Source organism: Glycine max, chromosome 11 (genome assembly GCF_000004515.6).
Source record: "Glycine max cultivar Williams 82 chromosome 11, Glycine_max_v4.0, whole genome shotgun sequence".
Lineage (NCBI taxonomy): Eukaryota > Viridiplantae > Streptophyta > Magnoliopsida > Fabales > Fabaceae > Glycine > Glycine max.
The window spans coordinates 3,957,521-3,969,456 of NC_038247.2; the positions used below are offsets into that span (position 1 = coordinate 3,957,521).

Consider the following 11,936-nt stretch of genomic DNA (forward strand, 5'->3'; position numbering starts at 1 on the left):
TGACTCAGAATTAGAACGAATCCAAATCTAGGTATCTACTAAAAATTGAACACTTGGAGTCATGTTTCATTTTTCTCTTTCCCCGATTCTCTTTCCTTTAACCACAACTCTGGCCACTGCTCCATCACCACCCCACCCATCTCCGCGTTGCATTGCCACCTGCATCGTGCGTCACTACCCGCACTAGTCAGCATAATGCGCACCACGGTGTCGGGGTCACAGATACGAGGGAGAAAGGAATGCATGGGATGTTTGGGGGTTTGATGGTGCAGTTTGAGAGTGATTTTTTTTTTTTTAAATCCTAGGTTTGAGAGAAAAGATTTTTTTTTTTTATAAAAAAATCCTACAAACCGTCACAAATTGTAATTTGATTTTTTAAATTTTTTTTGTAATTTGTGATGATTCTTAACCCTAGAAATTAAATTTTAAATTATAAATTAAAAAAATTTATCGTAGGTTCAGATTTGTCCAAACTTAACTCTGAATAAAAAAATAATACATTTTAATTTTATAAGGATGAAAAATATATCAAAATTTTTACAAGAATAGATTTCGAATATTTTGATATTGATAGGGATGAAAAATATATTTTAGTTTTTTAAAAAAATTATTTTTTCCAAACATTTTATTAGCAAAATGATAATAAATAATGATAAAAAATGATTTCTTCAAATTAAGTAAAATCAAACAGACATTGGTGTTGTATTTGCTACCTTTTGACTTCGACTAGCAATGATTTTGGAATTCTCCATAGGCCATTGAGGACAGTGAAGCATATCACGTAGAATACTTGAGAGAATCATGTAAACATGTAACCCTTAAAATATACAGAGTTTAAATAATAAAATACAGAAAGTTCTTTTGACAACAAATTGGGGGAAAACCAATGAATTCCCTAATGCCTAATGCCTTTCCTGAAAAGTATTGAAATCAATCAAAAGTCATCCCACATCCTCTCAGTCACTTTCAAAATCTTCATCTCCAAAGGAAAAAACTGAAGCATCTGCCGCGATTGCCTTGATGTCACTTGCCCCTACAGATCCCATGTTTATACTGTTATTGCCTGTATGATTTTTATGAAGTTTATCTGTATCTGATTCTTCAGAAGCAACGTTTTGCTTGCGTTCCTCTTGTTGTAGTGACAACTGATCCGTTTTGTGTGTCAACATCCCTACATGGTCAGTTGTTGTCTCAGATACTTGATGAGGTGCCATAAATTTGTACTCAGTTGCAGCTTTCGTGCTTTGTGTATCCCGGGTCTCCTCTTCGTCACTGTCTGAGAATACATCATCATCTCCATTTCTAGGGACTTCACTCTCACTTGAATTAGATGTAGTATGCTTTAGACCAGGTAGGGCATTGCTTGTGTTTCCATCAGATCCTTTGCTGGCAGGATTCGATTTTGTATTTGCAGGTAGGATGGCATTATACCCTATCATCACAATTTCCACCTTGAATCCTGGAGCAGGGATCTTTCTCTGAAGGGTGCAACCATAAGTTTAAATTATTGTCAGGTTCAGAAGATAAACCAATAGACGTACCTAGGGGTAGAACCGCAGTAAGATACTAAGGTTTACCCGCATACAGAATAACATTGAAAAAAAGTGCATATTTTACCTTGTCGAAACCATCAAAATCTGAACCATCCAAAATTTTTCGGTTTTCTGTCAATGTTGTATTCATCCAACTACCAAGAAGAAAGTGGTACATCAAGAAAGCTGCTAATCTGTGTAAACAAACTGCTTCATACTAACATGATTTTGAAGATAACAAATCTTTAATATATAGTGGAATAGGGAATGCAACTATTCGTCATGATAGACATTTAGGCCTTCATATAAAAAAGATTCCAATAAAATCACTATATAAGCCACAATACAATCATAATGATTCTGGTAAGTGAGTGAAAAGCAGAAAAAAAGGGTGGCCAAACGAAATAGGTGTTCTTAACAAACCAGTAGAAATCTCCCTGTCGATCTTGAAACTGAATTTTGAAGTCTCCTACCAACTCTGTTAGACCAGGCTCTCCTGGTAGGGCAAAAACCACAATTCCTTTCTTTGGTGCACTGATCCAGAAATCTTCTGGCTGCAAATGAGTTTAGAAAGTAAATTCAGTAATCAAATTCAAATCTATTGGCATTGATGCTTTGGGAAAGAATCAGTACTCATACAAAAGATGGCCTAAAAAATACTGTGTACCATTAGATCCTTTGTTTTGGGATGCTTTCTTGTGGTAAAAAGAATTCCTGAGAATAAGTTAAAATATCAGGCTTTGTAGATTAAAATGTCAGTTGTAAGAACAACCTAACAAGTTGCATGAAAAAGTACAGGACAAACTAGAGTCTTTCAGAGGTAGAAATATATATCAATTACTTTGGTTTAAATTCAATTGGGAAAGATGCAGGCACTTTCAGGTTAAAAAGTGCAACCATATTAAAGGTACATAGTAGGATATATGAAGTTCTGAACCAGACCACCAAATGAATGTTCAAATTTCTTGAGCTATACTTAAATGAGAGAATATTGAGGACTTATTTTTAGCTGTCATCTCATTTTATGTCCATTCTTCCATTTACTCCTTTATCAGGTAAAACATTTGTTGACTGCACAACGATTTTTATTTTTATAATTGGACCATTATACATTTTTCCTTTTCTCCCCATGCAAAACTTGGAATGTAAGTGATTTTAGTTTGCTCAAAAACCATGTGTTGAAATTCACACTATAGATATAGAAGGGAGAAGACCTTGTCATGGAGTATTTTCCTAGATAACTTAGTAATATTACTGAAATTCAAATGACATGAATAGAAAGCAATGAGCTTTGCTACTTACCCTTATGATCAGAAATTGTAATAGATGGTCTAACCCAATAAGGGCATTCGTGAAGCCGAAACCCTCTTAGCATGCACCTGTCAAAGTCCAAATTAAGAGGATCCTTCTTCGATTTTGGTACATTGTGACAAAATTACATCTTACCTTCGTCCTGGCTGGACTTCTCCATTGAAGTGTGTTAAAGTCCGTTCAAAGTATTTTACATATCTCTAAAAAAATACAGAAATAAATAATTTAGAAAGAATATGTGCAGAATATTACATCTTTAAATAAAACAATAAACCAAAATTAATGACTGACAATCTGACTAGGGAGGATTAGAGCCTTTCCATCTACACATCTTTTATGGTTAAAGTAATCAATAGCTTCCTCTGCAGTTGGGAAGAACTGCAAAATGATGTTGACAGTCAAAAATTGCAAAACTCAGAGAGAAAAGTGCACAACTGACATTCCAAAGTCTTTGAAGTTGATTATCATGACTTGCCTTAAGAAATAAAAGAAGACTACATATCATCAGTCCAGTCCTCCCCATACCAGCTTTACAATGAACAACCACCACATTTTGAATATCCTCCTTCAACCATGAATATGCACTTTGACAAAATGATGCTATAAGTTGAATAGGAGGGCAATTATGATCACTAAATGGGAAAGTTGCAACCTGAAAACAATCCCAATAGGTTAACGGGACAAACAAGAATATTGCAATAATTTGATTAAAATATTGTGGCTCATTCCTTATTTCTATTTTGGACATCTGCCAAACCAAACTGCAATTAAAAGTTAGAATAATTATTTTCTCCACATTTATATCCAATTTTTGTATGTTCCTATTTGATGTTTTCATACATTCTAAAATATTGTTAGAGTTCCTTGGGGAATGACACTGGAAAATTTGTCAATAGGATCTTCTGAATGATTGTGATGAGGATATGCAAGGTACTGTCCTACTATAGCTGATATTGACCATCAAAGTTAGACAACTTAGCAACATATACAGACTTTCTTTTTTTTGCTCCTATTTTATGTTATCATATATCCAACCTTTTCCCAATAAAAAGGAGGTGGCACATTGGAATGTAGTCATGTATTGTTTGAGCATAGGAGAGGAGCGTGGGAGGGGGGGAGCAACAAAAGGAATGACTAGCATACCATCATGGGTTCATGGTTTTGTTTCTTTTTCCTAATCATTTCATAAAAATCCTATGAAAATATTTTACTGATTTGTTAATAACAATTATTGAATGGTTAAGATTCAGTGATATTAAAGGTTAGGATTAGTTTCCTGATAGAAATTTAACAGAAAGATATATTAATTTAATACACGAAGTCTAAGGATTAAATGAGACCGAATTAAAGTTTAGGATGTTGTAAAAGTAACAAATTTAGAATACTTCTATATATTTTTTGCTTTATCATTTATCTTTATCAGGGTCCCTTGGGATAATTTAAGAGAAAAAAAATGATATTTCCGTGTCTTTCAGAGTGTTTGGGAGCAAGAGTTACCATCATATTCATTTAAAACAGGTAAAATACCAAACTCTTTGAATTTTTTTTACCAAACTCTACAGTAGCTGCATTGCAAATATCAGCTCCTGGCAAGTTGACCCCAATTTTCAACTTTAAGTTGAACATAAAGAACAAGTGCACTGAATATAAAGGACAAGTGCTGGGTCCAGTAGACTAGAAAGGTAAATGATAGGTAACAGTCAAAATTATTACCCATCTATACCACTATATCAATTGGATTGCTAAAGTGAAAATAAAGATAAAAATCACACCTTCCCCTGGAATAATGATCCGTCATATAACCTTTCTGAACAAAGATTGTATACTTTGTACTTTCCCTGCACATCAAGGTTTCAAGAGAACAAAATTGTCAGAAGATCATAGATAAATTGTCAACAACCCTCAGCATATCAAGATACTAGGAGAAATTAACTGTTGCAGCAAACCATTTAGTGAAACAAGAAAAATGGATAATAATTGCTCAAATTTGTGGAGGAAGTTGGAGCTTGGGAGAATTTCAGGATCTTCAGGTACTCAAAGTATCTCTTTACATGTAGCAGAAGAGTTCAAGATCACTGTCAATTATAATTAAATGTTGGGTTGCTTTTCGGGTACTGTAGATGACTGTTGTATATGATACCATTAATCCAAGTGTTATAGCAATGTTATTTTATATTTTTGGCTTAATTACACTTTTGGTCTCCATTCTTCCACCTATAATAAGCAATTTTAGTCCTCCTAATTTTAATTGCTTGCATTTAGTCCTGTTAGTTTCGTAATAGTTCAAACTTCAATAAGTCCCTCACCTGAAAATGTTATCCAATAAATAATAGAAATGTAATAGAGATATGACATATCAATAATTCACATAAATTAGCAAAGAAAAAATGTATAAAATGTTTAGATAACAATAAAAAATTTATACAATGAAACATTTTTTATTTAATTTATTTTCCTTTCTGAATCAATACTGATCAATGATAGATTACACCTCTGTTACATTTCTGTTAATTAATGGATGGAATTTGGGGTGGGGAAATTAATTTGAACAAATAGGAAAATATGACGACTAAAGGGGAGCAATTAAAACTAAGAGGACTAAAACCGCTAATAGACTAAAGTACGCAAACTAAAAATGCAATTAAGCTTATATTTTACTAATATCTTTCAGTTTCTTTTTGTTTTACTTAAGATAGGTCGGATATTATCTATTCTAAGGGTTAGGATTTTTTAACTAAGGCATTCTATGATATATGAAGGGATTTAATTTTAATGGCTTTAACAGGGGATAGTTCACATTTTCCTATAAAATGTTTTCTTCTATATTCCTGAGCTGTTAACCAGAAGATAAAGTACTCTTTGGTTCTGTTCTAGATTTCTTTGACCATCCTTTTGATAAGAACCTTGGGAGATCTACACCACAAGTTAAACACTGCAGCCCAAAGTCTCATACTTCCATATACGAGAATCCCATACTTCCAACGCAGAACTCATGTCTCATACTTTTCAGTTAGATCTCAACACTGATCTTCCAATTTCTCTCGAGTGCTACTGGATGAGAAGAAAATAGGATCCCAGGACTGCAATAGATATTATGTTACCTTATGATGTGTTTCAAAAAACTTGATCACTTCATCCATGTGATTGCGATAGAACCCCTGCAACACAGCTCCCCCTTAAAACAAAATTGAATGGTGACTGAGCTTGGCTTAAACATGAGACGAGCTGACTGTCTATAAGTATACCTCAATGTATCCAAAAATTCCAGAGCTAAAATCACCACCCGGAAATCCCATAGCAATTATATTTTCAGTGATGTATGTCATGTCCAAATCAAATCCATCTTCCTGTTACAAAGAATAAGAATTAAAAATATTAATGTACAAGAAAAAATGAAATCAACATGGAAGGAGAGTCAAATCTTCAAAAAAAGAGGGTAAAATATGTTAACTTGTATCAGAGAAAGCACCAGATACACAAGAGTATGATGCATTAACCAAGCAGTCAATGCCAATTAGATTCTTCAATAGACAAAGTCGAGATAGTGATCTTTTCTGTCATGATGCTTTTTACATGGTGGGAAAATCAACAGATTTGTCTTATTAAGAATGTTAGGAGACAGAACAACACTTTTATAGGAGGTAATAAACCTAAGATTCCAGGAAGATACTTGGAAAGTACAATATTTTGAGTACATGCTCTTCTACTAAAAATTTTGCACCAATCGTTTGTACAGAATTTCATAAACTCCTATAAGATGTTTTTCTAGAGCTTGTTTCTTGTCCATATGTGAACTGAAAACACAGAGCATGCCTAAAGTTTTGGTAGATTGTGTGAACTATTTGATTAATATTAACTTGATGGAATGCATTGTGAAGTGACTAGGTTGAGATCAAAATCCAGCATATTTAACTTGATGGGATGCATGCTGTTAAGGAACATTTTTGGGTAGCGTATTACCATTTTGAATAGCTATCAAAATTGTCCACAACTATTATACAGTATCCAAGAGGATATGAGGTTTTAACAATTAGGTATATCACTTGCAAAATACAAAATACAAAACGATCATCATATCCTCTTGTATAATGTAACAAAATAAGAACATGCCAAGAGGAAGAAACCAAATAAAATATTTTTTTTTCTTTTTAAATGTTTTTAATGAGTGATTCATAGCTTGTCAATCAGTATATTTTTTGAAAAAGAAGTGCAAAGCAATAGATGTAAAAAACAATAATTATGTTATAAGATTTGTTATAACTGATACACGTGACATATTTCATAAATGCAATATAACAGGGAATAACATGGTTAGCAGCAGCATTAGTAATATCATTCAGGTCATGTGCCTATTCATATAACCAATTTTAAACTGAAGTTGCTGGCTTGCTGCCAATGCAGATAAACAATGACATAATGCTGACGCAAAATATATCATCAGAAAAATAAGTAAATAACTAAATATAAGGGTTCAGTTTGTTAATCAACTTATTCAAGAGGAACAGGTGACAAAAAAAAACCATGCCGGTACTGAACGTGAGTTCACACTTCACACAACTGCAAGTGCCTCAACCAGCAGATTTGGACATGATAACATAGATCAGTTGTACAATTTATCCCATGGTGTGGACGTAGAAGTGGTAAAACCAAACCAGGTGTAAAATTTGGCACTCAACTGACCTGGTATCTACGTTTATTTTGAGAGACAATATGGCGAGCTTTGACCTGCACCGCCTTTACTGCACTCTTGGAAGAGTCCACCAAGCCTTTGGTGACGGATTCAAGTAAGTTAGATTGCTCGGTTCCTGACTTGACTGGAGCAGTTTCATTTGATAGCGTTTGCAATCCAAGCCCACCAGTCAGGCGAGCAAAAGCTGACATGCCAGCGTTTTGGGCCTGGGAGTTCTGTTGTGCTCCTCCAAGCCCAAGGGCCTGTGGGAATTTCAGATTTCTTGCCCAGGATGATATGCCAGAAGTGGGTGATGACAATTGTGAATCATGTGCATTGCCAGTTTGTCCAGACGCTTTGGTTGAGTGCCGATCTTCAGTATTAGAAGCTGGAGGAGTAGGTTGAGATGAAGAATCAGCTGAAGCTGGTTCCATGAGTCACTCAAATGCAGCTCTGCAAAATGGAAAACCAATCTAAGTCATGAGCAATTTAACTTTAAGCAGCTCACAACAACTTAACTAAATAAATCAATATACACCGTAGAATGTTGGTGGTAAAATTATTATATGAAAATACCAAAAGAACACCTGAATTAGTAAGTTTGAAACATCTACTTCACACAAGCTAATTAATTACAGAATCGAAACCGTTCTCTCATAAATTAACTGGATTGGAACATAAATTGAATCAAAACAGTGCAAAAACGTTGGCGTCGGGAATGTACCAGAGGGATCTGAAAATGGAAGCTGCACTGTCACAGATTGAGCAGATTTGCGGTTTAATCGAACACGGGCAATAAATGTAGTGTGTAAATAATGTATAAGCATGTTCGCATCGACGCATCGTAAATACAAAGAATGAAAAATGCAGGAGCAGTGAATCGCTTACCAGTGAATCGGTGGCGATGCACCCTATTCGATCTGTTTCGAAGGGAACAATGGTTTCGTGAAGGAGAAAAGAAACACGTGATTTCAAAGTTTGGGATTTAGATCAATGCAGGCTGATTGGAGTCATCGACAATTTGACATTGGAAATCCATGGGAGAATGAAATGAACAAGCTCGCCGGTGGAAAATGAAATATTCATATAAAACAGGTAGACCGTTGTTGCTTATTTCATAATTCACGATTTTATCATCAAATTAAGATTAGGAGTGATAAAGAAAAGAAAAAATAAACAAAAGTTTATTAAGTTGCAAATTTGTAGTCCACGTTAATTCTTTTCCGCGATTTTAATCCTTTATTTTTTTTCCCGCGATTTTTGTTCAGAAATTTTAGAATATCAATATTTTGATATATATATATATATATATATATATCAATCTTATTAGTTATTATTAATTGTTCTTACTTTTTAAGAAAGTGTTCTCACGGTATGTTATTTTTAATTTTATTCCAATTGAACTATAATTGAATAAATTTAACTTATTGATTTGAGGTATAAATTAAAAAGTAATTTAATTAATTAAAGTATAAATAAAAAAATATGTAAAAAATTTAGAAGAACAAATAGTGTCATAATTTTGTTTTAGATAAAATTAGTAGGGTTTTTTAGACAAAATTAGGAGGATGAGTGTAATGCATAAATAGTGTTCGTACGACGTTTTTTAGACAGTAAGAAAAAATTATATATTTTCACTAAGCATCAAAGATAATTAGAAAATTTATTGAAAAATAAAATAAATAATCAAATTTCTTCATTCAGACGAATTTGATTATTTAGCCTAAAAAAAGTAATTGAATATTATGTTGAAGACATAATGAAACCTGATATGTTTTCATGTTATGCAATGGGTGGTGACGTGGTGTTGTTATTTGATCCGGTTCAATAAGATGCGAACCGGATCGAGGGGTGTTGCGTTGATAGGCTTGTTGTGTTATTACCATTTTCATTTTCTAATCTCATCTAACCCATCCGTCACAGTTTCCACATTTCTCCTACGCCAACGACCTTACATTCCGAAAAGTCAAAACTACCCATCCACCCAGGCAACGATGGACGTAGGAACCGCCGACGATCATTCCCCGGAAGCCGCCATATCGCGGTGGAAATTCGCGGTGTCGCGGCAGTACCAGCACATGCTGGACAAAACGACGCCGCACGTGCTCCGACGGTGGATCGGTGCCTGGTGGTTGCCGCCGTGTTACGTGCTCCGCGTGTACTTGGTCCAAGGCTTCTACATCGTCTCCTACGCCCTTCGGCATTTACATCTCACTCTCATCGGGCTTCCTCCTCCCCTTCAGGTCGATCCCGAGATTATCGGACGGCCCCACCCTCCCCATCCGAGGATCCGACGAGTTCCGCCCCTTCGTTCGACGCCTCCCCGAGTTCAAGTTCTGGTACAAATCCATTTCCCTAATTCCCCCTTCTACTTCTAGGGTTTCGTAATCCATCACATAGTTTTAGTGTATATATGTTATGCACTTATACGTCCGAGATTTGATTTCGAATTGTCATTTGCGGAGTTAGAGACAGTTTGCATAAGAATTTCAGACAAAATAGATAAAGAAGGAAATATGGATTAAACAACTTCTTGCATAAATTGCATGTATCACATGGAGAGGTTACATGAGGGAGAGTTTATGAGGAAAAGTTTGATTTACTTTATCCAAATTGATGTTCACTATTCTTTTGTTATTTAATTAGTGGTATTCTGTTAAAAAAAAAAATTGAAGCTATAGGGTTATGATAGACTATTGTATTCTGCTTGATCTGTCGGTTCTACACTGAGAAGAGTCTAGATTTTCGCTAAAGCAAATTATGGATATTGAAAATGCTCTACTCAGCAGATCATACTGGCTTCCATGTTATAACCCTATAAGTTTTTTTTTATATATATATTATGTTGCTGTTGGCTTCAGAATCAGAGGAGATCAATCTTCATTCATGAGATTTGATATCGTGCTCTGTTGGAATTTCCATTTGTGGAGTCGGTAATGTTTATTTATTTACGGGGTTCTGTTCTGTAAAAAAAAAAAACTTATAGGGTTATGATTGCCATGTGGAATGGACTGGTAGACTACTTGATCTGTCTGCTCCTATTCTGAGAAGGATCTGGATTTTCATTCAAGCTAATTATGGATATTCAAAATGCCAAACCCTCCATAGATCATAATAACATATGTTATATCTGTGACTATTACGAGCTCCAAAAAAAATATTGACAAGCAGAATCTATTCCAATAAGTTTCTCAGTTAGGCTCTTTCTCAATTGTCTCACCCTTCTTGTATTGTACTTCCATTATATTAAGTAGGTGGCATTTTAGACAAAAAAATATTCTATTTAGATGTTGTTGTTCTGTTTTGGTATTTGGTTTTATTGCTTTAAGTTGTGGAAGTAAGTTTCTTGTTCACTTAGGAAAGCACATTGAGAATTATTTGACGTGCAGATGGTTGTTTTTACTGAAAGCAGCTTAATTTTTCTTTGTGGGCAGGTACTCGATCACAAAGGCATTTTGTATTGCGTTTGTGATGACTTTCTTTAGTGCATTTGATGTTCCAGTATTCTGGCCAATACTCCTTTTCTACTGGGTGGTCCTATTCACACTTACAATGAGAAGACAAATATCACACATGATCAAATACAAATATGTACCGTTCTCATTTGGGAAACAGGTAGGTTTAATATTTTTTTTTCATTCAAAATGTTGTGGCAAATGTTGGTTATTAATTCTTTAATGGTGTTTTTATCAGGATTACATCCATGTTGCTAATAGTAAGCTTTAATTTTGTCTGTTTTACTTTTAGCGCTACGCCGGAAAGAGAGCAGCAGAAGGCACAAGCCCGACCTTGGACTGAAATTTTCAGCTTAATTGAACTTTATTTGCTACATTTAAGTCACAAACCCGCATGTGGCTTGATATCATTGGCTGAAGAAGATTCTTTGAGGTCTAGCATGGGTGTATGACATCTGGATGTTCAATTCCCGATTGAACTACTGTTTGGTTCTTCATTGTTTCTACGCCCTGGTAGAGCCTCTAGCTTTGGGAGATGTTGAGGGCTCTCTCTTTACATCCCCCTTCTAGTAAAATCCTTTTTCTTTATTTTCTTTTTCTAAATAGGTGGGCAAATGCCAAACTCTTATTGCTGAATTCATAGTTAAAATAACGAGAATTTTAAGAAACCTGTGCAGAAGGAATCCCCTTCATTATTTGCAATGGGGTATTAACGATTTGTCTTTTCCATTGTATTTTTTTTCTTCCATTTAATCATGTGATTCTCAGGAACTTATTTTTTTTTCTATAGATTTGCCCATACAATACTATTACCTTCTTCAGGTTTTCTTGGCATTGTTGTGACGAGTGCATTTGGAATGTCTGGACCTTTTGTTTTTATTTTTTATTTATGAATGAGATTTCTCCACACTTTTGGGCTGTATGACTGATATTCCCTCGAGATATTAAAGTGGCTCTTCTTAACAAGGG

General features: G+C 34.7%; 1 protein-coding gene and 1 pseudogene across 2 annotated transcripts; one reads left to right on the top strand and one right to left on the bottom strand.

Moving 5' to 3' along the window:
* Positions 1-777: 777 nt before the first annotated feature.
* LOC100807702 (phosphatidylinositol 3,4,5-trisphosphate 3-phosphatase and protein-tyrosine-phosphatase PTEN2A) lies at positions 778-8,638 on the bottom strand. Its single transcript, XM_003538759.5, has 13 exons — positions 8,401-8,638; positions 7,524-7,965; positions 6,089-6,190; positions 5,945-6,001; positions 4,616-4,681; positions 3,319-3,495; positions 3,135-3,221; positions 2,979-3,043; positions 2,835-2,911; positions 2,200-2,246; positions 1,956-2,086; positions 1,618-1,687; positions 778-1,478 (listed from the first exon to the last, which is right to left on the bottom strand). Exons 2-13 carry the CDS (start codon positions 7,944-7,946, stop codon positions 957-959), a joined length of 1,824 nt encoding a protein of 607 aa, XP_003538807.1. The 5' UTR covers positions 7,947-7,965; positions 8,401-8,638; the 3' UTR covers positions 778-956.
* Positions 8,639-9,308: 670 nt separating this feature from the next.
* LOC100810914 (protein RER1A-like) lies at positions 9,309-11,887 on the top strand (annotated as a pseudogene). The gene is made up of 3 exons (XR_416660.3): positions 9,309-9,851; positions 10,947-11,127; positions 11,260-11,887. The product of XR_416660.3 is annotated as a protein RER1A-like (transcript).
* The last annotated feature ends 49 nt before the right edge of the window (positions 11,888-11,936 follow it).

What these genes read in the sequence shown, in the direction of transcription:
- LOC100807702 (XM_003538759.5), bottom strand. Translation starts at nt 7,946, where the DNA reads ATGGAACCAGCTTCAGCTGATTCTTCATCTCAACCTACTCCTCCAGCT. An exon ending in GAATTTTTGGATACATTGAG is followed by an intron (nt 6,002 to 6,088) that starts GTATACTTATAG and finishes GCTGTGTTGCAG; the next exon opens with GGGTTCTATCGCAATCACAT. An exon ending in TAATCCTCCCTAGTCAGATT is followed by an intron (nt 3,044 to 3,134) that starts GTCAGTCATTAA and finishes GTATTTTTTTAG; the next exon opens with AGATATGTAAAATACTTTGA.